Below are 25,130 nucleotides of genomic sequence, written 5' to 3' on the forward strand. Positions count from 1 at the left end.
CCAAAGCAATGCTAAAAACCTCATGGATGCATATAACCTGAGCCCCTCTTCCAATCTTCCCTCTCCTGTCCATGCTCATAACACTCCGAGACTATGGATTCCACCCACTTTCTATGCCCTAACCCCTCTCCCACCTGCCCCTCCTCCAAGCCCCCCAGAGCACACACACACACACACACACCAGGGCACTGCTTCTCACCCCTACACTTCCCTTGCAGATCCGCGTCGTGAAGGCGTTCCGTAGCTCTCTCTATGAAGGTCTAGAAAAGCCTGAGTCTCGAACCTCCATCCATAATTTCATGGCTCATCCTGAATTCCGGATCGAAGATTCACAGCCCCACATCCCCCTCATCGATGACACCGACCTGGAAGAAGATGCCGCGCTCAAGCAGAACTCGAGCCCGCCGTCATCGCTCAACAAGAACAACAGCGCCATCGACAGCGGGATCAACCTGACGACCGACACAAGCAAATCAGCTACCTCTTCAAGTCCAGGGAGCCCCATCCACAGCCTGGAGACGTCGCTTTAGCTGAGGACCCCACCGCCACCCACCTCCCGGGCACCCACCCATCCAGACACCCAACTCACTCAAGCAGCAACGAGCAACAACAGGAAACCAAATACTGGCGAGAAAACCAACGTTTCCACCCAACAGACCCTTTTTCTGGCTGTGATGCTGTTTGAACTCTTTCTCACTTTGAGGCAAGGGGCAGGGTCTCCTCCTGGGCTTAAGGGAGTGAGCGATTTTCCCAGAACAAGCCCTTCCTGGCTCCTGCCCACTCATGGACCAGCCATGCGCCCGCCCAGCCGCCATGTCCCCTGCATGAATGTACTGTACACTTCCAGTCCTCCGCTTGTTTGGTTTTGGGGGGCTGGGGAGGGTTTTTGTTTGTTTTCTTAGGCGGGAACTGCAAACAGACTATTTTCTGAGACTATTTATCCAATCCACTGGTCTGTGAATTTTTGAAATGCTTGCAAAGCATGGTCTCAGTTGTATAGGTTAATTTAACAACTTTTTGACATTGCAGAGCTTAACTCGCCTAGTAGATTTGCACCAATGGAACCGAAGAACTTCATAGACACTCACAAGGTTATATCCATTTATTTATATCTATATCAACGTATACTTACTCAAGACTGTATACGTCCATATAGATAGGTAGATATATATATATATATATATAAATATATATACATGGATATATAAAGTTTCTTTGCCGGCATGTTGCCTTGTTTCTGCTTAAATTGCTCTATTTTAACTTATTTATGTTCTAAAAGAAGAATGTAATTTGTTTACAAACCTGTAGATAATGTCTTTGGCTATTTGTATGGTTTAAGAACACTGGTGGCTGAGATGCTATAAAAACAGCTCAGCTCAACAGATACTTCCCTGGGTTGCATCCTTGATGTTTTACGATAGCCATGCTCTGATTTTTGCCTGCTATTTCCGTTCAATAATGTCACTACCACAGGAGGCTCAGGCAGAAGCCAAAAGTTACCAAGTGTCCATCCTGAGGGCTTTAACACCATGCTCCGTAGACAAAGGGAGAGGAGAGAGAAGGCTTCGTGGGCTTGGAGTGCTAAGGGTCATCCCCGCCCAAGGATGACGGGAGCAAAGCATTTTGTTGAAGACTTTTCTCTCAATGAAACTCGCTTGGGTTTACAAAGAGCATTTCGCAAAGGGGTTCTCTTTGGCACTGTCTGCTTAGAGATTGAGGTAGTGTTGCAATATTATAAATGCTATTGTGTTGATTTTTTTTTAGTTAGTAATTTAGAGGTTTATTCCCTTATTAATTGCAGCATTTAAGCTGTTGGTGTATTGGATGAGGATCATTATGGCTTGCTGCTTTTATTTTTATTTTTGAAGAAGAATAGCCTTTTTCTCTGCACTATTTAGATCCGAACAAACCTTATGATGTGTATATTGAGATGTATTCAGTGTGATTTTTAAACCAAACTGTCTTCCTATAGTCGCAATATATACTGTAGCCTTTTAACAGCAAGTCGCTTTCCCGACAGAAAGCCATTCTGAAACCCTACAGTATCACAGGTGAGAAGGGGAGGTGATTTTTCCCTCAAGACAATTACAGCACTAGTAACCCCACGTAATAAGAGCTCAATTAATTGTATGTCAGCCTCCTAACTGCTAAGCACTTTGTGGGTATCAGCTTTTTTCATAAAAGAACTTTTGTATTTAATACAAAGTTTGCTTTGAGACTTTTCAGCATACGATCTTTTTCCATAAACTTGTACAGTGCAAAAGACATTTTGAATACCATGATCGATGACGTCCCATGCTTCAAGGAAAACCAAACACGTCCCGCCTCGCTTGTGAAATTCATTCCTCATAAGGACCCTTCCCACAGTTGCTCTGCATCACCCCGGCCCCTTCCCTTCTCCAGGCCCAGAGAATTCTTCCACGCACAAGATGAGAGCCACGCGGGAAAAGAGCCATAGTCAGCTGGGAGGGCCCACATCTGGAGAAACCTGAGGGTTTGGGACCCGCATCAGCCCATCCCACCTGGCAAAATCTTCCTGGAAGGAGGACCTTCTTCGAGCACGAGCATCGCCTGAATGTCGAGAAGGAATATCTCTGAACGTACCCAGCAGAGGAAACTGCATCCCCAAAGGGGTGACCAGCCCTCAGATAGACTTACTGGATTCCAATACCAACACCACCAAAAGCCAGCCCACTGCTCTCCTGCCTACCGAGAGAGGAAAGACCTGCACACGGAGAATGTTGGGCAGCCTTGGAACGTGGGGATTTTGTAGTTTCCTTTCTCAAGGTTTTCCATCTCCCCCCTTCTTGGTTCCAATCCTGTGCCCCTGACCTCATTCCACAGCCCTGGGAAAGCTGCGCTTGCACACCACGCTCCCTATTTATTTGGGGCCGGGACGCAAGGCAAACAGGAGGGGTTTCTGAGTGGATCATAGCTGGGGGAACAGGGAGCCACACGGGAGCTACCGAAAATGCCCCGCTTTAGGGTTGGTCTTTTCTTGTCAGGAATGATGGATGCTCACGCACACGCACACACGCACACACCCTCCCTCTGACGCTTGCACACACATCCACACACACAGGAAATGATTGGGTTTGTCAAAACTCACTGTAGTACATAAAGCTTGCACTCTGTGTCCTATATCTAGCAGCATGGGGTACGTTTGGCAGTTCACCCCATTAGGGGGTAAATAATTTATGACCATTCATCTGTTTTTATGAATTTTTTTATCTAGACAATAATTGTAAATAAAGAACTCACCGTCTCTGTTCATTTAATACTATGCAATGCTTTCAATTGCTGACTCTTCTTACTCCCGCACTGTGGTTCTGAAATGTCTGTGGTTTAAAAAAAAAAAGGCATAAAAAAAAACATCAAACAGAATATAGTAAATATATATCCTGTAACTAATACTTCTTTCTATAACTGCACCGTCCACTTAGCTTCCTTTCTGTCCTCCGGACAAGGGCTCCAGGAGGAGACTCAGTTCTAGGTCTAAGCTCACCAAGTTGTCTCTCCCCACAGCTGAGGGAGGAGCAGAGGGCCCATCCAATGACCCCTGGGGCTGTAGAGTCCCCCGCCTTTGGAGGCAGGCAGGGCGGAAACCGAGGGGTTTCCTTCCCGCAATTTGGGCAGCCCTTTCCCTGACTCAGAAGCAGCCTTGACTGGCCTCTTCACCATGGCCCCTGGGCCCCTTGTCCCAACCAGAGCATAGAGTTGGCAAGAGGGAGGTTGTCCTACTTCTGAGACCAGACCAATGGCAGTGACTGCAATGATGCCAGGACTCTGGACCTGTCTTATCCTGGGTATCCCAGTCAGTGAACAGCCCCTCTTTTCCCCAACCATGTTGAAATGTCACCTTTATGATACTGCTATCTGCTGATAGCAGAGATAGATGTGGGTCTATTTCTGGAATTTACCTTCTATTCCCTTTCTGGGTGTCTCATCTGGCACCAGCCACATAATTTTAATTATTGTTGCTTTATATAATGTGTTATTATATGGTAGGATATAATGTTTTATCATGTGGTAGGATAAGTACTCTTCACTCTTAACAAAATTTCCTGATTATTCTCTCACATCTGTTCTTCCCAGTAAACTAAAATTTTGCAAGTCCTCCACCCACCTCAAATACTGGGCCCTGTCATTCTGTGTGTAAACATCTTCCTGCCATTGTAAGTACTGTCCACTCGGGGTCCCTAAATGGAGTGCTCTGTGAGGAGAAACAGAAGGGGCATCCTGAATCTTGAGGGAAGCCCGACATTCATTTCATACTCCCACTTGCTCCCTCGGCCAGGGTGTCATTAGGAGAGGCCACCAACGCCCCCCCCCCCCCAATCCCAGTTTGGGACCCAAAGTCACCTACTTGATTGTCTAATTCTCCTCCTGGAGAAATGTTTATTCCTGCCTCCCTTTCCTGAACTGCTCTTTTGCTCTTTATTCAAAGTTTCCAGTGGTTGTTTGATACGTCCTTTGGGATGCAGCAATTTCTTGTCTGGACCTTCTCACCACCCTGACTCCCCCTACTGTTGTTCTACTTACAGGAGGCTGTCAGCTGGGCTCACTGTGACATGCCTCCCATCCAAAACTCTCTCCATAGTGTCCAAGACCCCACCATTAGAAGATCTGGGCGGGGCGGGGGGTGGGAGGTGCATTTCTTGAAGGCTTTTGGGTCTTCCAGAGCCAAGACCTAAATTAGACAACAGCAGAAATCCCTAGGTCCTTCCCAAGTTCCAAACCAAGCTCTCCTGGTTTTGATGTAGAGATCCTATTTGCCCAAGTGGGGAGAGGGGGATCCTAGGCCCTGGGTATCAGCCATCACCCTTCTGCTGAAAATAAGATATCTGAGGCTGCCCTTCTCAGCCCCCTAAGTCTGTTTTGTAATGCCTGTGGTGCTTCCCCTCCGAACCTTTCCTCTCGGGGGTCACCACACTTTGCTAACTCTTGTGTGCACATATTTTATAACAGAGTAGCGAGGAAATGGTGCCGCCTCCAGCTTCCACAAGCTGCCCAGGCTCTGGGGGGGTTCTGGGACAATCGGGGCTGGGAAGTGACTGTGCTCTTATTGTACACTCTTTATTTCTCTGTATCTCTGGCTTGTGCTTTTTGTAATTAATGGGATTTGTCTGCCTTTTCAACACTATACTGAGCAATAACAATAAATGCACACGTGGAAACACAGACACCGTACACATCACAAGGCCTTTTTCCAAAGGACAACTGGGTCCCCACCCTCGTGGATCGGAACTCAGGGGGAAACTGAGTCCCTGGGAGGGAAAGGCACTTTGCCCCAGGGTATACAGCTCAGTGGGTGGTCTCTCTCCTTCCAGCAAGTCACACCTTTCCAACATCCACCATTTGAGGGATACAAGTTCAGCCTGCCAGGAGTCATTAACCTTCCATGGGGAGCAGCTGACAGTCTCATACAGCAAGACTTGGGTGAAGAGGCCTAAGGAAGGAGGAGGAGGAGGAAGAGATTCAGGGAGCAGAGACTCTGGGAGGTAGGGGCACAAATTGGGAAAGCTCAGAATGGCCTGATTTTGGGTCTGGTATTAACCAGAGCAAGGTGATTGAAGATATGGACAAAAGATGTAGGTGGCATCCCCTACTGGGGAGGTTAACAGAAGGGGGCCTGGCACCCTAATCCCCAATGTTGGTCCAAAGGTGGAGGGTTGCACATACACACATCACACACATGCACTAAATCCCAGCTCTTTTCAGGGAGAATTGATCCCCAGATCAAGCACCACAGGCCCATCCAACTTCCAAACAGTTTCACATCCAGGATCCATTTAATCCCAATATCAACTTTCAGAGGAGGTATTATTGTAATACCCACTTAACAGAGGAGGAAACAGCAGCTCAGAGAAGTAGAGGGTGTGCCCACCAAGTAATTAGGAGATAGAGTACTGATACAGAGCAGTTTTTATGCCAGAATTGGCACTCAAAACCTCTCTGTTATAATGCCTTTCAGTCCCACCAGCAAATACCTTAATGAGTAAGATAGTTGCATTGCTTGTCCCAAATCCCCAATCTCTCCAACTTCAACGCCCACACCAAGGAATTCTTCTTTTTTTTTTAATATATTTTATTGATTTTTTTACAGAGAGGAAGGGAGGGGGATAGAGAGTTAGAAACATCGATGAGAGAGAAACATCGATCAGCTGCCTCCTACACGCCCCCCAGTGGGGATGTGCCCGCAACCAAGGTACATGCCCTTGACCGGAATCGAACCTGGGACCCTTGAGTCCGCAGGCCGACGCTCTATCCACTGAGCCAAACCGGTTCAGCAAGGAATTCTTCTAATAACAACTATGCCCCTATATTTGTATTATACCTAATATGCTATTGTTCCCATTTTCCACTCAAAGAAAAGTGAGGCTCAGAGAGAAGGATATGACTTAATTTTTTAAATATATTTCTATTGATTTCAGAGAGGAAGTGAAAGGGAGAGAGAGAGAGATAGAAACATGAATGATGAGAAACATTGACTGGCTGCCTCCTGCACACCCCCTACTGGGGATCAAGCCTGCAACTCAAGTATATATCCTGACTGGGAATCAAACCATGACCTCCTGGTTCATAGGTCGATGCTCAACCACTGAGCCACGTAGGCCAGGCAAGGAGATGACTTTATCACCCAGATGGTCAGTGATGCAAATACAGATCCAAGGCCAGGGAGGGCCTATCCCTTGAAAAACAGGAAACCCAAGAGCCCTGCCCCCTTTATTCCCTGCTCCACTCTAAGCACTACCCCCTCACACCCCTGCAATATGTCTTCATTAGAGGGAAATAAGGAGTCTTGAAAGCTGAGGTGGAGGTAAGAAGGTGGGTTGCTGCCCAGAGGCCCAGCCCTGGATTTTGTAAGACCCACTCCCCTCTGCTTCTCCAAAGCTCCTTAATGGTCTGGATCTATCACACTTTCTGAGACTTAACATCTTCCCTCCAGTAGTGACCATCTCCAGCCAGGGTCTCCCCCCCCTCCCCACAACTCCCCTTTATAGAAGAGGGAACTGAGGAACTGTGACTTACCCAAGGGGAGCCCAGGCTCCACCCAAGTCACTACACTCCTTGTCAAGAGGGGCCCAGGGCTGCCAGACCTGAGGGGAGCCCCAGGCTCTATCCAGAGTGCAGCGTTCTCACTGTGCTTGTGGGAAGCCAGGGACCTCCGGATTGGGAACACTAGGGGGTGGATCCTGAGCTCTAGCTGCTGAAGCTTGGCTGAGAGTCCTCTTTGCCTGGGGAAATCTACCTGATGGGCCAGACTCCCCAGGTCCCAGAACTGTGCGAAGAGGCAGTTTAGGGATCCCATGGCTTGGAAAAGGCAGGGCAGAGGGCTCAGCCTCTAGTAGGGGGCATTCCCCCAGCCTTCTCGGCTCCTGGTCCCAGCCTTGGGTCCTGAGAAGGGACTAACAACAAGGAAGCACTAGGACCAGTCTACCCACTCCCCCCAAAATTGATCATCCTTCAGTGTTCATCATAAGGCCCGTCGCACCCAGAATCCCAGGTAAACAGGTGAAGCTGTAGTTAGGAACCCTTTCTATCACGTAAGGATCTGGAGGGGCTGGGGGGTGGGGGGGGGCAGGGTTGGCCAGGAGAGAAGACCGGCTAGCTTCAGTACCTAAAGCCTTGGAAACGAGAGGCCCACTGTGGGTCTCGCGCGCCCCTCACGGAGAGAGGAGGGCCCAGAGGAGGGCGCGGCGCTGCAGCCCGGAACCTTTGTGCGAGCAGAGCGCGTTGCTACCCGGAGGCTCCTGCGCTACAGTCCGGCCGGCCAGCCCGGCGCCGGAAGTGAGGTGTCGGAGGCGCCGCCGGGAGCTGCCACGTCCGAGGCCGGGAGCCACCGCCGCTGCAGCCATGGTGAGTGTTGCGGCCCGGAACGCCGAGCGGGGTCCCCGCCTGGTCTGACCGTCCCCCGCCGACCGCGCTGAGGTTCAAGCTCCAGGCCCGGGCCGTTCAGCTCCCTTCCACCGCGTAGAGGTTGGGGGGCCCCGGCCCTGCCTCTCGGCACCTTTCGCGGGGAGAGGCCCGGAACCTCCGGAACTCTGCCGGCCGCGCCTTTCGCTCCTTCCTTCCCTTCTCTTTCCCCAACAATGGAAAGCAAAACCAGGGACACCGTAGGAACCGCTGTACCATTAGTAAATGCCAAGCGTTGTTCGCAGTCTCAGCCCTCTCACAGCCCTTGCCGTAAAGTAGGCGCTGTTACCGACACTTGACGAGGACGCCGCTCCGAGCGGGAGGTGGCGGAGCCGAGGTCCCAACCCTCTTCACCTTCCTCAGCGGTGTGTGTGGGACGGGGCCGGGCCCCCAGGGATAATGGGCACTGGAAGAAACGTGTCAGGGTGGGCGAGGTGTCTGAGGGCAGGGCCTCGGTGTTTCAAGTCTGTGGAACCCACGGTGTAGGTTCTCTCCACGCTTCCTTGCTGAGGGAGTGGCTGGATGGGAACTGATGGATGAAAGCATCGGCCTGAGCCTGGCACCGAGTGGGGTTTCGGGAACCAGTGCTCCCAGGAACACGCGTGTGCCGGGAGTTTTAGGAAACCCGGGGACCCAGGTGCCAGACTTTGGGTTGAATGTTTGCTCGGCGCGGCGGCTCGGTTTACATCGCTCGTCCGGGCCTCTGATTCTTCCTCTGAGAATTGGCAACCCCTGTGCTCGACGGTCAGTTCTTTCTCATTGGATGTTTCACGCACTGATTCTGAAGAGCGGGTGTGTTTTGAGAGCTGCCGCTTTCTACTTACAACGGCCAGGACACTTCCGGTCCCCACAGCAGCGCTCGCCAGCCTTGGACCTCGGGGACCCCCGGCGGGCGGCCGCTGCTCCAAAGCACTTGGTTCTCCAATCCTGGCTGGTGGTGAGAGTCGTTAAAATAGATGCTGGTTAGCCCTGGCCAGTGTCGTCAGCTCGCACACCAAAGGGTTGTGGGTTCGATCCGGGTCAAGGCCAGGTACCAGGGTTGCAGGTGGGATCCTCAGCCCCAGTTGGGGTGCGTGCGGGAGGCAGTCTCTCTCTCTCTCTCTCTCTCTCTCTCTCTCTCTCTCTCTCTCCCCCCTCCTCTTCTCTCTCCCTCCTTTCTCCCTCCCTCCCTCTCTCACTCTCTCCCCCCTCCTCTTCTCTCTCCCTCCTCTCCCTCTCCCCCCCCTCCCGCCCTCTCTCTACCCGTTCCCTTCCACTCTCTCTAAAAAATCCATAGAAAAAAATATCCTTGGGTGAGGATTAACAAATAAGTGCTGGTTATCTCTAAGGTCCTTTGGTGACCTGATGTGAAGCTACTAGTAAACTTCCTTCCTGGCTTTACTTAGCCCTCAGCCATTAATTTAGGGAATTCAGGGTAACAGCTGCTTTATGTCCTAGGTAGGCAGCCTAATGGATTGGGATGCTTGTGGGCTGGGAGTTCGCAGGTGGAGCTCTTTGCCCAGCCCCACTTTTAACTAGCTCGGTCGCTTTAGTAAGTTCCTCTTCTCCTCTGGGTTTCTTCAGCTCCTTAGTCTGTCAGACAACTCTAATAGACTGCCTTTCATCCTTCCCAGGGCACATGTGAAAGCACTTAGGGACCTGGCTAGCTTGGCCCACAAAGGGGATTTCTTTTTGTCTTGCTTGTCTTTGCGGACCTGGGGGCCCACTCTTTAGGGAGTCCAGAATTTGAATTTGATGAGAGAGCCTGTGCTTACTTGGTGGTACCTTTTGAACTGCTCTGCAGCCATCCTCTTCCAGTGTCCGCCTTTCTGAAAAGTCGAGCTAGATTTTATGCTTGCAGGGTTTGTGCTGGAAAAAGAAGAAATGGGGGAAATGCTACGAAATATCAGTTCCGAACTGAAACCTTTTCAGTCCTTTTCTATCCCACGAGTTTTAAGAGAGTGGAGGTTGAGCAAAGTAAAACTGTTTGTTTTTGTTCATTTACTTATTCATTCAGCAACTAGTCACTGAGTTCCTTCTGGTTGCAAAGCACTTTGCTGGATGATTTGAGAGAATTCAAAACTGCAGACAACACAGACCCTAGCTCCAGGGAGCATGCCTTCTAGTTGGGAGAAGAAACAGCATAAAGGGTTGTAGTCATTTTAGTGCTGAAGATATTCAGAGGAGTACAGCCAGGGGGACCTGGGGATCTCCGAGAAGGGGGGCATAATTTGATCTGGACCTCGAAGAATGGGTGGAAGGGTGACGACTGTGGCAGCTGTGCTCCAGACCTACAAGCTGCTCATTACTCCCTGGGGTCTCTCTTCCCCCTCAGAGGTAGCCAGGACTATTTGCATCTCCCCTCTTCGCTCATGGTATGCCCTGTGCTTGGACTGTACTTTTATTTCCTGTGCCACCTGGCAAATTCCTTATCATCTAAGTCCCAGTTTGTGTCCAGCACCCCCAGCCCTTTGGGCTGCTATAGCACATGTAAACCACTTTTAAAGTCGTTATCTTGCTGTGTTAGGATTACTTGTGTGCAAGCTTGTCAGGGGCAAGAAGCACCTCTTATTTGTATCTGTATCTCCAGTTCCTGGCACAGTGCCTGGCAAAAAGAAGGTCCTGGATTGAATGAGTGAATGGATGCATGAACAAATGCAGTTAAGAACTTTAGAAATGATTGGTGGGTTTAATAAGATGATTGCATTCTAAATGCCATCAGTTCATTTACCAATGATATCTCTGGTTCTAGGTGTCAGTAATTAACACTGTGGACACCTCCCATGAGGACATGATTGTAAGTATTCTTTCAGCCCTCCCTCACGGGCTGTGGATCTGGGCATTTCTGTGGGAGGGAAGCATTCGTGATTCCAGTGTGGCTTTGCAGCCTTTGCCAGTCAGACTGTAGCTTCAGGGGTATAGTCAGTCTCCCAGCAATGCCCTCTCAGTTAGCAGGGCTGTGGCAGTCTGGTCACTCTGGTGGGAGGAAACTGGGACTGGTTTGTAACTCAAGGCCTTCAGTCTTCTGACCAACAAAGTAACTGGGTCTGGGATGCAGGCTGAGTAGGTACAGAGATTGACAACAGTCTTCCTACCTGTCTTTCTCCAGCTGTCACTTCTTAGCCCCATTGAAAAGGGGTTAAAAGAAAAGAGAGTAGGAAGATGACTCAATATGAAGGCAGGGGGCAGGCTTGGCAAAAGCCCAAGGCAGAGTCAGGTAGAACCACCGCAGACAGAGGTGCCAGACAAGGACCTTTGGACCAGAAGTCATTAACTCAGGGTGTTTCCTGAGGCAAACAGGGGCTCAGTATAAGACAACAGGGCTATGGGAGAAGGTTCAAAGATTAAAGTCTCCCACAGCAAAGATGCAGACTCTGCTTCATGAGGGTCAAGCAGTCCAGGCAGCCTTTGAGCAAGACCCAGGTCAGCTTACAGCATTTCCTCCCAGGGTCCCTGCCCACCAGTGGTTCCTTTGGGCCTTCTCAGAGTTGTCTATGTTCCCTGTGGTCTAGCTCTAAGATCTCACCTCCTTGGAGTTAGTGTGGCACCATCAGGAATAAGATCCAATCTGAGACTCCTTAGCCCATCTCGACTCTTCTGAGCCAGCCTTGATTTCCTCATAGTTAAAATGGGAAAAATATGAATGTGATACCTGCTTGTGTGGGTTCGATTTGAGGAACAGATAAGGCAAAATAGTAATGACTAATGTCTGCATGCTCACTAAGTGTCAGATCCCATGCTAAATACTTTCCATTCATTATCTCATTTAACCTTCATAACAACCCTTGAAGTAGCCCCATTTAAAGATAAGGAAACTGAGGTTCAAGGAGACTAGGTAATTTTTCCAAGGTTGTACACAGATAAGCTGAGGAGATAGGATTTAAATCTGTTAGGTACTGCGCCCTACTTCCTCCCAAAGTGCATAATAGCACTCTATAGGAGAAGTGCTTCAGAAGTACATTTACAGAGAAGATCTGTCTTAACACCTGTATTGACTTCCAAGAAGAATCGGGAAGTTTTCTGTAAGTAGGGAGGCGAGGAAAGAATGTTGAAGCACATGGACTGATTGCTTCTGTTGAAAGGGTATAGTTGTTCCTGATGACCACAAGAGTGACAGCTAGTAGTTCTTGAAATCCACAAGGTGGGATAGCTGAAGAAAGTGCCATTGGTTGGAATAGGAAGGGCCAGCAAACAGTGGGGCAGCAGGCGTAGTGACTCAGAGGAGTCACTGCCCCAGATGGGCAAGTAGCTGTGGGCAGAGGTTCTGGATAGCCAGTCAGCATCTCGGAAGTCCATTTATCAGTGGTCGGACGAGTGACATTTAAGATGTATGTGGACAGTCTGGGGTGCTAGGCACATTACTAGGAAAAAATAAAAAGGCCAAGCGGAAACCCAGGAACAAAGGTCCACAACGGATCCAGGGCCATGGATGGAGGAAGGAGCTGTGCTGAATAGAACCCTGTGTCTAGGCCAGATGTGCACCATGGAGTACCTGATTGGGGGCCACACTGATTCCATTTCTTCTCCTTTGGGTCAGCATTAGCCTTTGGTTCTGGGCTGAGCTGAACTCCAAGTGTTGTCCCCAGTAGCTCACAGAGCCTCAAAACATAATGGGGGCTGGGGAAGGAGGAGACTAGGCCAGCTTTTTTTCTCCCATACCCACCCTGCAGAACAGGATGAGAAAGGGCTCCCCATGTATATAAAGGGTCTACAAGTAGCTGGGCATAGTTTGTCTTGTCCTGTTAGGAAAGGTATTGCATGTCAGAGAAGTGAGATTGTTGACATGCTAGCTTCCTGCCTGATAGTGATGATTCTTTGAGGTTAGATTACTTTCAGGTAGAGTCTGGTCCAAACTAGATTCTCTGTCCTGGTAACTGGCCCCCACCCACCCAGCCTGCAGGCTTCCTGAGCTGTCCTCCCTTTGCAGCACGATGCCCAGATGGACTACTATGGCACCCGCCTGGCAACCTGCTCATCAGACAGGTCCGTCAAAATCTTTGATGTACGCAACGGAGGGCAGATCCTCATCGCAGACCTCAGGGGGTGAGTGCAGCCAGCCGTGGGCAAGGACTGACAATGATTGGGCTTTTCAGGGAGGGCAGGGAAGCCTGAGAGCCAGAGGAGAGCAGCCCCGCAGTGCAGTTAGAAGAGAGGACACTCGGGTCCCAGCCAGCCTGCTGCCCTCAGTAGGCATCCTGGGCTGATGGATCCAGGAGTGAATCCAGCTCTGCCACCCCTGTACCCACTAGAAGATCTTGGACAAGAGTCAGTTTATCTGGGAACCTTCACCCGCTCACCCTCAAAATGAGCTGATGCTGCCTGCTCCCAGACTCCCAGCAAGCCTTCAGTAGCTACTTTTGAATGTGGGAAACTTCCTTTTTTGCTTACCCAGCATGATCTAAGTGTCACTGAAAGGTGGTAATGTAAGAATGTAATGGTGAGTATATAAATCCCGTAATTCCGCCTGTTTGTCCACAGCAGATATTAGTTTATATTTACAAATGTTTACCCTTCCTCACCACTGAGATTCTTGAGATCCTGACTGTCATTTTTTTTAAAAAATATATTTTATTGATTTTTCACAGAGAGGAAGGGAGAGGGATAGAGAGTCAGAAACATCGATGAGAGAGAAACATCGATCAGCTGCCTCCTGCACACCTCCTACTGGGGATGTGCCCGCAACCAAGGTACATGCCCTTGACCGGAATTGAACCTGGGACCTTTCAGTCCCCAGGCCGACGCTCTATCCACTGAGCCAAACCAGTTAGGGTCTGGCTGTCATTTTTATGGCCACATCTCTGTTGCTTTCTCTCGGTTCACTGCCTTTCAGATAAATGGGGGTTTTTAACCTGGATCCCATGATCTCCAAGGGTTTCATGGATAGAATTCAGGGGTTGGTGAACTGGGGCAGGAAGAGAGCATCATCTTTATTTTCAGTGACTGATATTTAGCATTTCCTTCCATGAAGGATGTAGGCTGGAAATCACAGTAGTATTCATAGTACCTGTTACCAGTGGAAGTCAGATATTTTCCTATCACATTACAGTTGTAGCTATCTCAAAATAGTGGTTGCTAGACCTGCACACATGTCACTGTATCATATTTGTTCTTTAACGTTTTCATAACTGTATTTCAATATAATTGGGTTTCTTGTCTAATCCTAGCTCTATGTATTTGATCCATTGTTCTAAGAAGGGACCATAACCTTCACCAGACTGTAAGAGAATTTAAAAACCCCTGACAAGTAGGTGCTCAGTACATGCTAGTTATCTGAATTAAAGAAGACACAACTTAGGAGCCATTTGGGGAGACATTCCCTTCTTCCTGAGTGTCCAGAAAAAAGTGAGGAGGCAAGTGCCACTTTCTCTGTGCAGCAGCCCCTGGCTGAGCAGAGAGCTCCTGGGGTGATGCCTGGCTGCCAGCCTGATAGAGGGGGTCGCATCAGCTGCCACTCAGTCCTTTCTGCTGTTTTTCTTATGCTCAGAAGATGTGAAATATTGGAGGGTTAAATTCAGACCTCCAGTATTTTTTTGCCTTGGTTAAATCTTTGCTAGGTGTAGGATATTTGAACCTACTGAGAGTTTCGTTAGCAGCTCCTTTGTAAGGCCTGGGAATGTGCTATTGTTCCAGCCAGAGGGAGGGGGAGACTTTGAGTGCCTGCAGACTTGGGGTGAAGGAGTAAGCAGGGACAGCAGTAATAGTGACAGACATTGAGTGTGGGGCTTTTTTTTGTACAGAGCAAGCTTTTTATGTGAATTATCACAAATATTTCCCTCATGCCCAGCCTATGAAAGAGGTGTTGTTTATCCCTCCATTAAGAGACTAAGCCGTAGAGAAGATGGTCCTTGCCTAAAGTAAAGCAGCCGGTGAGTGGAGAGGGGGTGTGAGAGAACCTGGCCCTGTAAGCCACGCATGTCAAACTCAAAGGCTAACACGGGCCAAATAAGCAAGGTTTAAGTTGATGTGGGCCACAAAAAGACAAAAGCTTCAGTTTTCATAGAAACATAGGTTTATTTCGATAGAGACATGCTGAATACAAAGGGCTGAAATTAATGAGTAACTGTTAACATAAAATAATAGAAAATTTTAATAAAAATATTTTCTCTTGAACATTAACTTACCAGACACTGGATAACTGTACAGATTAATAAGTGTAACGCAAATAAGCCTATTTTTTTTGTTTTCCAAAAGCGAAATATTTCCTGTTACACCAAACAAGTCAGTACAAGACTAATGAGTGGCAATTGGCTGCTAGAATATTCACTGCTAATATGAGTGGAGAGAAATGGTGCACCTGCATGTAAAGCACATAAGGGAGATGAATGCCACACGATTATAGTAATCAGTCATTAGCGAACATTGTAGTTTGTTATTAATAATTGTGTATAACAGGAAATTGTTAAATTACTAAATTTTTATTAAAACGTTTCTTACATACGTTATATTGGCTGGGCCGCAGAAATATTCGCTGTGGGCCGCGAGTTTGACATGCTTGCTGTAAGCAGAGCTACCTCTCGTGTGCTGGGTGCCCACCTCTCCCTGAACCCAGAGATGGCCCCAGCACCAAGCCTGGCACAGGGTACATGCTCAGATGATACTTAACATGTGAACATACAAAGATCAGAAGATAAGAGAGAGACATACCTTTTGAGCAATTTTTTTAAAAGAGTAGCAGAAAATACCAAAACAAAACAGATACTGCTGCCTCAAGAAATTGACCATTTGGGAGGATAAATGATTCACTCTACAGATACTTAGTGCTTGTGGGTGCAAAACCTAGATTGATCAGTGACTCTGCTGATGACGGTAGGTGTTGGAGCAAGTGAGGGTTCTGCTGGGTTGGGACTGAGAGGCTAACTTGGAGTCCTGCCTCACTTTCAGTGCCTCTTTAGTCCTAGCCTGTTTGGCTCAGTGAATAGAACGTGGACCCATGGACTGAAGGGTCCCGGGTTCAATTCCGGTCAAGGGCACATACCTTGATTGCAGGCTCAGTCTCTGGCCCTGGTCAGGGAGTGTATGCAGAGGCAACCAATCGAAGTGTCTCTCTCACATTGATATTTCTCTCTGCGTCTCTCCCTCTCCTTTCCACTCTTTTTAAAAATCAATGGAAAAACATCCTCAGGTGAGGATTAACAACAACAACAAAAGCCTCTCCTGGGTCTCAAGGTCCTCACTGCTCAGTGAGGTCCCTTTTGGCAGTGACATTCCATGTCTCCCTTTGAAATTCGTAGGCAGTTCTGTCCTGAGACACACTCTGCCTGCCATTTAGTTCTGTCCACAGAAGGGGCTGGCAGAGCCCTGTGGGTTCCTTGGCCCATCTGAGCAGCCTCTGACCCTCTCCCCTTGCAGTCATGAGGGACCAGTGTGGCAAGTGGCCTGGGCCCACCCCATGTATGGCAATATCCTGGCATCCTGCTCCTATGACCGGAAAGTCATTATCTGGAAAGAGGAAAACGGCACCTGGGAGAAGACGCATGAGCACACAGGACACGACTCCTCAGGTACACTGAGCGTGGCAGGAGGAGGTGGGAGGGTGGTCCTTGGGTGTGAGAGAGGCCTCTGTTCTGGCTGGTGCTCGATTCTTTCCCTTGTGATGCTTCATGTTGATCCCTTGGGTTTGGGTTGGCTTTTTTGCTGGTCGTCCACATGGGAGATGGGCCCTAAGAAGACTAAAGCCAGTCCAGAGCAAAATGAGAAAAGCAAAGATAATACAGTTCTTGAAGGTTTATTCATTTTAAGTACTGGCCTTTATTCTCAGATAATTGTCCAGCCTACTTTTCGTTAATATAGGCATTAGTTTAGGAAATGATATTAGCAGGTGGTGGGTTTTAAATTTCTTCAATTGACAAAGTTACAATTTCCCTCTGGTGGTCCCTGCAATTGTTTTTAGAAATTTAGCACAATGGTAAATCTGGAAAAATCAAAGTTTGCTCACTGTGCCTCCCTCCTTCCTGCAGTAAATTCTGTGTGCTGGGCCCCCCATGACTACGGCCTAATCCTGGCCTGTGGGAGCTCAGATGGGGCCATCTCCCTGCTGACCTACACTGGGGAAGGCCAGTGGGACGTGAAGAAGATCAACAATGCTCACACTGTAAGTCTGGACCCTGCCTGCCTGCAGAGGGTAGCTCTGCTGACTGGCCATATGTCTCCTGTAGATCCCCTAGAGAGTGGGCCAGGGGAGGGGCTGCTGATCAGACATGCTTGGTAGAGCAGCTTTGACCTTCTTTGCTGTGAAGCCAGACAAAGACTGGGTTAGCACTGGTTCCTCCTCGCCAGCTCCTAAGTTGGAGAAGACCAGGGCACTGGCAAGGCAGCAGCAGCAGCAGCAGCCTGCCTCCCTGCCTCCTTTGCTATGCATGTCAAGTTGACATGCCTTGTGGTGGTCATTGGGACCCCCTGGAACTGAGTGGTGTTACAGAAGCATCATAGGAATTTAGTTTTCTGTACTTCTAGTCAATGGACATTAAGGTTGAAATGGTCAAGAAAACACTGTGGACATAGAGGGGGAGAGGGGGGACTCATATTTTCTTGAGCACCTACTGTGTGTCATGTAATTCATGAATGTTTGTGAACAAAAGAAGCTAACAAATATGCAAGGTATGCAGTCCTAGTCAGATTTTATGTTGAGGCAAGTGAGGCCCAGAAAAAGTAAGTGACTGAGAGAAGGCACTGCCAGAGTAAGAACTCTAGAATCTGCCTGCCTTCTCTCTACTCAGCAATTATGGCTTTGATGGTTCCAAACACTTCTGAAATCTACCCAGATGGAAGGAAACTGAAGTCAATTTCCCCCCATTCATGGATCCACAACCTGCCCAGCCCTCAAGACCCTAGGAACTTATCTCAGGGTCTTATTACTTGGGGACTTCTGATCCCCATCTGCTGACTAATTTGCAAAAATGAATAGGTTGAGGGGCTTCTGGCAAGATATTGGGGAGGGGCATCATAGTTTTTCAATCTTTCTACATCTCTACATAAAACCAGCAGAACAACTAGGTAGCAAAACCAAAATTTCATGAACAACACAACAAAACTGGGTAACAAGCTATTTCCACAAATTTAAATATTAGTGCAGAGGAATCCACCACCAGCAATCCCTGCATAATATTGGTATCTGAACAGGAGGAGAAAGAAAGCAATGGGGTGCCTTCTAAAATAGCTAACAAGTATTCACTGCAAAGCATAGCTGAAACTGGGAGAAGTTTTGTGGTTTTGTTTTTAACTTTTTAAAAAATTAATATCTAAATTCACATACCATTAACACCCCTTTTTTTGTTGCTGACACTATTACAGATGTTCCCCATTTCCCCCCGCTTTGCCCACCTCCACCACTGACCTTCACCACTTTGTTGTCTGTGTCCTTGAACTATGTATATGTGTTCTTTGGTTACTCTCTTCACCTTCTTTGATCCAGTCCCCTCACTTACCTCCCCTCTGAACTCTATGTCTCCAGGTCCATCCGTGCTGCCACAGAGAGTAAGAGAGTTCCTTTGTTTACAGCTGCTTAGTATTCCATTGTGTAAATGTACCACAGCTTTTTTATCCACTCACCTATTGATGGGCACTTCAGATCTTGTTTCCAGATCTGAAATGAGTGGATAAAAAAGCTGTGGTACATTTACACAATGGATATCCTTTCTGAATGGTGTTTATTGGAATCTATCTTAGGATATATTTCCAGAAGTGGGATCGATGGGTCAAACAGCAGTTCCATTCTTAATTTGATGAGGAAACTCCATACTGTTCTCCACAGTGGCTGCACCAGTCTGCATTCCCACCAGCAGTGCACCAGGGTTTGTTTTTCTCCGCGTCCTCACCAGCACTTGTTTGTTGATTTATTGATGGTAACCATTCTGGCAGGTGTGAGGTGATACTTCATTGTAGTTTTAATTTACATCTCTTGAGCATTTTTTTATATGTCTATTGGCCATGTAGTCCTTAGAGAAGTGTCTAGTCAGGACCTTTGCCAATTTTTTAATTGGATTGTTTGCTTCCTGGTGTTCAGTTATATAAATTCTTTGTGTATTTTGGAAATTAACCCCTTATCAGATGTATCATGGCGAATATGTTCTCCCATATAGTAGGTTCCCTTTTCATTTTGTTGGTTTCTTTTGCTGTGTAGAAACTTTTTAGTTTGATGTAGTCTCATTTGTTTATTTTCTTCCTTTGTTTCCCTTGCCCTAGGAGATATGTCAGTAAAATATGGCTATGCCAGATGTCTGAGACTTTATTGCTTATGTCTTCTAGGATTTTTTATGATTTCGTTACTTACATTTAAGCCTTTTATCCATTTTGAGTTTATTCTTGTGTATGGTGTAAGTTGGTGGTCTAGTTTCATTTTTTTTTAAATAAATTTTATTGTTCAGATTATTACAGTTGTTCCTCTTCCCACCCCCCATAGCTCCCCTCCACCCAGTTCCCACCCCACCCTCTGCCCTTACCCCCCCCCACTGTCCTCATCCATAGGTGTACGATTTTTGTCCAGTCTCTTCCCAAACCCCCCACACCCTTTTCCCCCCGAGAATTGTCAGTCCACTCCCTTTCTATGCCCCTGATTCTATTATATTCACCAGTTTACTCTGTTCATCAGATTTTTTATTCACTTGATTTTTAGATTCACTTGATAGATATGTATTTGTTGTTCATAATTTTTATCTTTACCTTTTTCTTCTTCTTCCTCTTCTTAAAGGATACCTTTCAGCATTTCATATAATACTGGTTTGGTGGTGATAAACTCCTTTAGCTTTTTCTTATCAATGAAGCTCTTTATCTGACCTTCAATTCTGAATGGTAGCTTTGCTGGATAAAATAATCTTGGTTGTAGGTTCTTGATATTCATCACTTTGAATATTTCTTGCCACTCCCTTCTGGCCTGCATAGTTTCTGTTGAGAAATCAACTGACAGTCGTATAGGTACTCCCTTGTAGGTAACTAACTGTTTTTCTCTTGCTGCTTTTAAGATTCTCTCTTTGTCTTTTGCCCTTGGCATTTTAATTATGATGTGTCTTGGTGTGGTCCTCTTTGGATTCCTTTTGTTTGGGGTTCTCTGCGCTTCCTGGACTTGGAAGTCTATTTCTTTCACCAGGTAGGGGAAGTTTTCTATCATGATTTCTTCAAATAGGTTTTCAATATCTTGCTCTCTCTCTTCTTCTGGCACCCCTATAATTTGGATGTTGGTACGCTTGAAGTTGTCCCAGAGGCTCCTTACACTATCTTGATATTTTTGGATTCTTTTTTCTTTTTGCTTTTCCGGTTGGGTATCTTTTGCTTCTTCGTATTTCAAATCTTTGACTTGATTCTTGGGATCCTCTTGTCTGCTGTTGGATCTCTGTATATTATTCTTTATTTCAGTCAGTGTATGCTTAATTTCTAGTTGGTCCTTTTTCATATCCTCGAGGGTCTCACTAAATTTATTGGGGGTTTCTAGAAAATTCTTGAAAAACCTTATAAGTGTGGTTTTGAACTCTATATCCAGTAGTTTGCTTTCCTCCATTTCTGTCATTTGTGATCTGTTTCTTTGTCTCCACATTTTTTATGCTTCCCTGTGTTGATAGAGTGGCTTTGTGTGCTAGGTGTCCTATAAGGCCCAGTGGCTCAGCCTCCCCAATGACCTGAGGTGGACACTCTTGGTGCACCCTTTTGTGGGCTGTGTGCACAGTCTTGTTGTAGTTAAGCCTTGATTGTTGTTGGTATCACTGGGAGGAATTGACCTCCAGGCCAATTGGCTGTGAGAATCAGCTATGTCTACAGTGGGAGAACTTCTGTGCTGAAGACACCCTTATGGGGCAAGACTTGCTTCAATGGGGCTTTGGTGTTCACTGAGTCTGCCCCCTGAGTGTGTCCCTTATGGATCTGAGGAGTTGTAATCTGGATGGTCCCACTCTGACCACTGGGTACGCAGGCTCTTGGATCTCTAAGGAGGTGCTAATTTAGCCTCTGTCTGAGGCTACCCAGCAGGAGCTATGGAGAGATCTGCAGATTCCTCTTCCTTGTTTGGGGTTTGGAGGTGCCCAGATCAGGCCCAGCTGTGAAGCAATGCAAGCTCCTGTGGGCCTTGAGCCTTCTTTTGGATGTTCTGGGTCTGTCTGGCCCAGCTGCAGTTTGTTAGGTAATTTTAGATCTCAAAGGGCCAGCCCATTCATATGCAAAAGCCTCTGCTGGCAGCTTGGGTGGGGCGGGGTCTCAGGGAATCAACAGAGTGGAGCAAACAACTATGGCTACTCCTCAGCCCTGCCCTAAGGGGCCCCTGGGTCTCAGTGTCCCGCGGTAATCGCTGCAAGTACCTCTGAGAGAAAGCCACCGAGTTCCGCCCGATGCCAGAGAGTCCAGTTTCTCCCCATATGAGTCTGGGTTCCCAGAGACTCGCCCAGAACTGGAGTTCAGAGCAGTCGGGAGCTTGTGACTCCCTCCCTATTGAAAAAGACACCGGAGTCCTTCGTTGCCAGCCCTTTCCGCACTCGAGCCTCCATACCTCTGCACTTTACTTCCGCAGCTCCTCTGAGTCTCAGTGTGCTTTTCTCTTTCCTTCTAGTTGTAGAATTTCCACTCAGCCCGCCTTCCTGTGGTTCTGGATGATGTCCGTTTTGTCTTTTAGTTGTATTTTTGAAGTGGTTGTGTGAGGCAGCAATTTCAGGTGTTTACCTATGCTGCCATCTTGGTTTCTCCTCTAGTTTCATTTTTGCATCCACCTGTCCAATTTTCCCAATACCATTTGTTAAAGAGATTGTTTTTACTCCCTTGTATGCTCTTGCCTCCTCTGTCAAATATTAATTGTCCATAAAGGTGTAGGTTGATTTCTGGGCTCTGTTTCTGTTCCATTGATCTATAGGCCTGTTCTTAAGCCAATACCAGGCAGTTTTGATTACAGTGGTTTTGTAGTATAGTTTGATATTCAGTATTGTGATCCCTCCAACTTCGTTCTTTCTCAAGATTGTTGAGGTTATTCGAGGTCTTTTTTTGGTTCCATATACATTTTTTGGAATACTTGTTCTAGATCTATGGAACATGTCCTTGATATTTTAATAGGAATTGCATTGAGTCTACAGATTGCCGTGGGTAGTACAGACATTTTTATGATGTTAATTCTTCCAGATCATGAACACAGTATATACTTCCATTTATTTGTATCGTCCTCTATTTATTTCTTCAATGTCCTATAGTTTCCCAGTACAGGTCTTTTACTGTCTTGGTTAAGCTTATTCCTAGGAGCCTTATTTTTTATTTTTTGCTGCAGTAGTAAATGCGATTGTTTCCTTAGTTTCTCTTTCTGAGAGTTCATTATTGGTGTATAAAATGCCACCAATGCGTGTGGCTCGGTGGTTGAGTGCTGACCTCAGAACCAGTAGGTTGCGGTTCAATTTTCTGTCAGGGCACATGCCTGGGTTTTGGGCTCTATTACCAGTGGGGGGCATGCAGGAGGCGGCCAATCAATGATTCTCTTTCATCTCTGATGTTTTTATCTCTCTCCCTCTCCCTTCCTCTCCAAAATCAATAAAAATATTTTTTTAAAGTGTCACCAATTTCTGGGTGTTAATTTTGTATCCTGCTACTTTGCCAAATTCATTTATCACATTTAGCAGTTTTTTGGTGGAGTCTAGGTTTTCTATGTACAATATCATGTCATCTGCAAATAATGACAGTTTTACTTCCTCCTTTCCAGTTTGGATGCCTTTTATGTTTTCTTGTCTGATCGCAGTGGCTAGGTCTTCCATTACTATCCTATATAATAATCCTATATACTAAAAGGGTAATATGCAAATTGTCCCCTTGACTGGGAGTTCGGGGGCGGGGGGAGATGAGGGGAGCTGGCTGGCCAACCGCCCATGGCTCCTCCCCCCCGCCGGCCAACCTCCTGCGTCCCCTCCCCTGGCTGGCCCGATCCCCTGAATTCGTGCACTGGGCCTCTAGTATTGAATAAGAGTGATGAAAGTGGACATCCCTGTCTTGATCTTAAGAGAAACACTTTTAGTTTTTGCCCATTGAATATAATGATGTTGGTTGTAGGTTTGTCGAAATGGCTTTTATTATGTTGAGGTATGATCCTTCTGTTCCCACTTTGCTGAGAGTTTTTATAAATGGCTGCTCGATTTTATCAAATGTTTTTTCTGCATCTTTTGATATGTTCATGTGACTTTTACCTTTCATTTTATGTGATACTAGAGGCCCAATGCACGAATTTCATGCAAGGGGCTGGGCTTCACAGCCGCAGCCCTCACAGCCCCAGCTTGTCCAGAAGGTCATCTGGAAGGACATCCAGAAGGTCGTTCGGCTGTCCAGTCTAATTAGCATATTACGCTTTTATTATTATAGATAACACATTTGCTGATTTGCAAATATTGTACCCTTGCAACCCCAGAGTAAATCCTATTTGAATTTGATCATGGTGTATGATCTCTTTAATGTATTGCTAGATCCAATGTGCTAATATTTTGTTGAGGATCTTAGCATCTATGTTCATCAGAGATATTGGCCTATAATTCTTTATAGTGTCTTTATCTGGTTTTAGAATTAGGAAAATGTTGGCCTTGTAAAAAACGCTTGCAAGTCTTCCCCCCTCTTGAATTTTTTGGAACGGTTTGAAGATAGGTATTAGTTCTCTGAATGTTTGGTAAAATTTGCCTGTGAAGCCATCCCGTCCAGGACTTTTGTTTGCTGGGAGTTTTTTTCATTACTGCTTCAGTTTCATTACTTGTTATTGGTCTCTTCACATTTTCCTGATTCAGTTTTGTGAGATTGTATGTTTCTAGGAATTTGTTCGTTCATCTTTTCAAAGAACCAGCTCTTAGTCTCATTGTCTTTTTAGTCTCTATTTTATAAATCCTTTCTGATTTTTATTTTCTTTCTTCTACTAACTTTTGATTTCATTTGTTTTTATTCTAGTACTTGAGATGTAAAGTTAGTTGTTTGAATATTTTTGTGTCTTGAGGTAGACATTTATCGCTATAAACTTCCCTCTTAGTACTGCTTTTTCTACATCCGTAAATTGTGGTATACTGTATTTCTGTTTGCATTGTTGTTAATCCTCACCTGAGACAAATGGAAATTGCTCTGGATGGTGTGCTCAGTGGTTAGAGAAACATCAATGTGAGAGACGCACATCCATTGGTTGCCTCCCAACCCCCCACACACACACACACCAGGGCTAGGAGTCAAGCCTGCAACCCAGGGGTGCACCCTTGGCCAGGAATTGAGCCCGTGACCCTTTGGTGTGTGGGCCAACACTCTAACCGCTGAACACACTGGCGAAGGCTGTTTCCATTTTCTTAAGGTATTTTTTTCCTCTTTTGATTTCTTCATTAACCAGTGGTTCAGTAGCATGATGTTTAATTTCCATATATTTGTGAATTTTTCAGCTTTCTCATAATTGATTTCTAGTTCATACCATTGTGGTTAGAAAAGATGTTTAATAGGATTTCAATCTTCTTATATTGGACTGGTTTTGCGGCCTAACATATGGTAGGTCCTGGAAAATTTTCCATGTGCATTTGAGTTAAGTCTCTCTGATTGAACATGTTGTTAAGGTTGATTTTTTCTTACTGATTTTCTCTGGGTGATCTATTCATTGATGTATGTGGGGTATTAAAGTCTCCTATTATTATATTGTTTTCTATTTCTCCCTTTGGGTCTGTTATTATTTGCTTATATATTTAGGTGTTTCTATGTTGGGTGCATAAGTATTTACAAATATTATAAACTAGAGGCCCGGTGCACAAAAATTTGTGCACTGGGGCGGGGGCGGGGGTCGTCATCCTTCAGCCCAGCCTTCGCCCATTTGCAGTCCAGGACCTCTTGGGGGATGTCCACCTGTTGACTTAGGCCCACTCCCTGGGGGATCAGGCCTAAGCTTGCAGTCAGACATCCTTCTGGCAGCCAGGGAGCCCTCAGGGGATGTACGACTGAAGGCTTAGGCCCCCAAGGGATCGGGCCTAAACCGTTTGTTGGACATTCTTAGTGCTGCCACGGAGGTGGGAGAGGCTCCTGCCACCACCTCTGCGCTGGCCAGCCATGAGCCAGCTTCTGGCTGAGTGGCACTCCCCATATGGAAGTGCACTGACCACCAGGGGCAGCTTCTGCATTGAGCGTCTGCCCCCTGGTGGCCAGTGCGCATCATAGCAACCGGCCATTCTGCTGTTCAGTCAATTTGCATATTAGCCTTTTATTATTATTATATAGGATGTCCCTATTTCCCGCCTTTTGCCCCTCTACCCAGCTGTTGCCCCCCCACTTGTCTCTGGCAT

At 46.8% G+C, this 25,130-nt stretch overlaps 2 protein-coding genes across 3 annotated transcripts in view; both read left to right on the forward strand.

The window, feature by feature from the left end:
- Positions 1-5,181, forward strand: part of ATP2B2 (ATPase plasma membrane Ca2+ transporting 2) — a 199,500-nt gene extending 194,319 nt beyond the window's left edge. The window contains exon 21 of the mRNA XM_023749426.1: positions 219-5,181. Within this exon, the coding sequence (XP_023605194.1) occupies positions 219-530 (312 nt within the window). The 3' untranslated portion in view covers positions 531-5,181. The remainder of the gene's footprint in view (positions 1-218) is intronic.
- Positions 5,182-7,713: 2,532 nt separating this feature from the next.
- SEC13 (SEC13 homolog, nuclear pore and COPII coat complex component) overlaps positions 7,714-25,130 on the forward strand; it is a 27,681-nt gene continuing 10,264 nt past the window's right edge. The window contains exons 1-5 of one of the 2 annotated variants that reach the window (XM_006083844.3): positions 7,714-7,860; positions 10,649-10,693; positions 12,824-12,939; positions 16,246-16,397; positions 16,854-16,987. In XM_006083844.3, the coding sequence (XP_006083906.1) occupies positions 7,858-7,860; positions 10,649-10,693; positions 12,824-12,939; positions 16,246-16,397; positions 16,854-16,987 (450 nt within the window). In that variant the 5' untranslated portion in view covers positions 7,714-7,857. Of the gene's footprint in view, positions 7,861-8,114; positions 8,283-10,648; positions 10,694-12,823; positions 12,940-16,245; positions 16,398-16,853; positions 16,988-25,130 lie in introns of those variants that run through there. The other variant, XM_023749663.1, reaches the window with a different exon arrangement.

Source organism: Myotis lucifugus, unplaced genomic scaffold (genome assembly GCF_000147115.1).
Source record: "Myotis lucifugus unplaced genomic scaffold, Myoluc2.0 scaffold_8, whole genome shotgun sequence".
In the NCBI taxonomy this organism is placed as follows: domain Eukaryota; kingdom Metazoa; phylum Chordata; class Mammalia; order Chiroptera; family Vespertilionidae; genus Myotis; species Myotis lucifugus.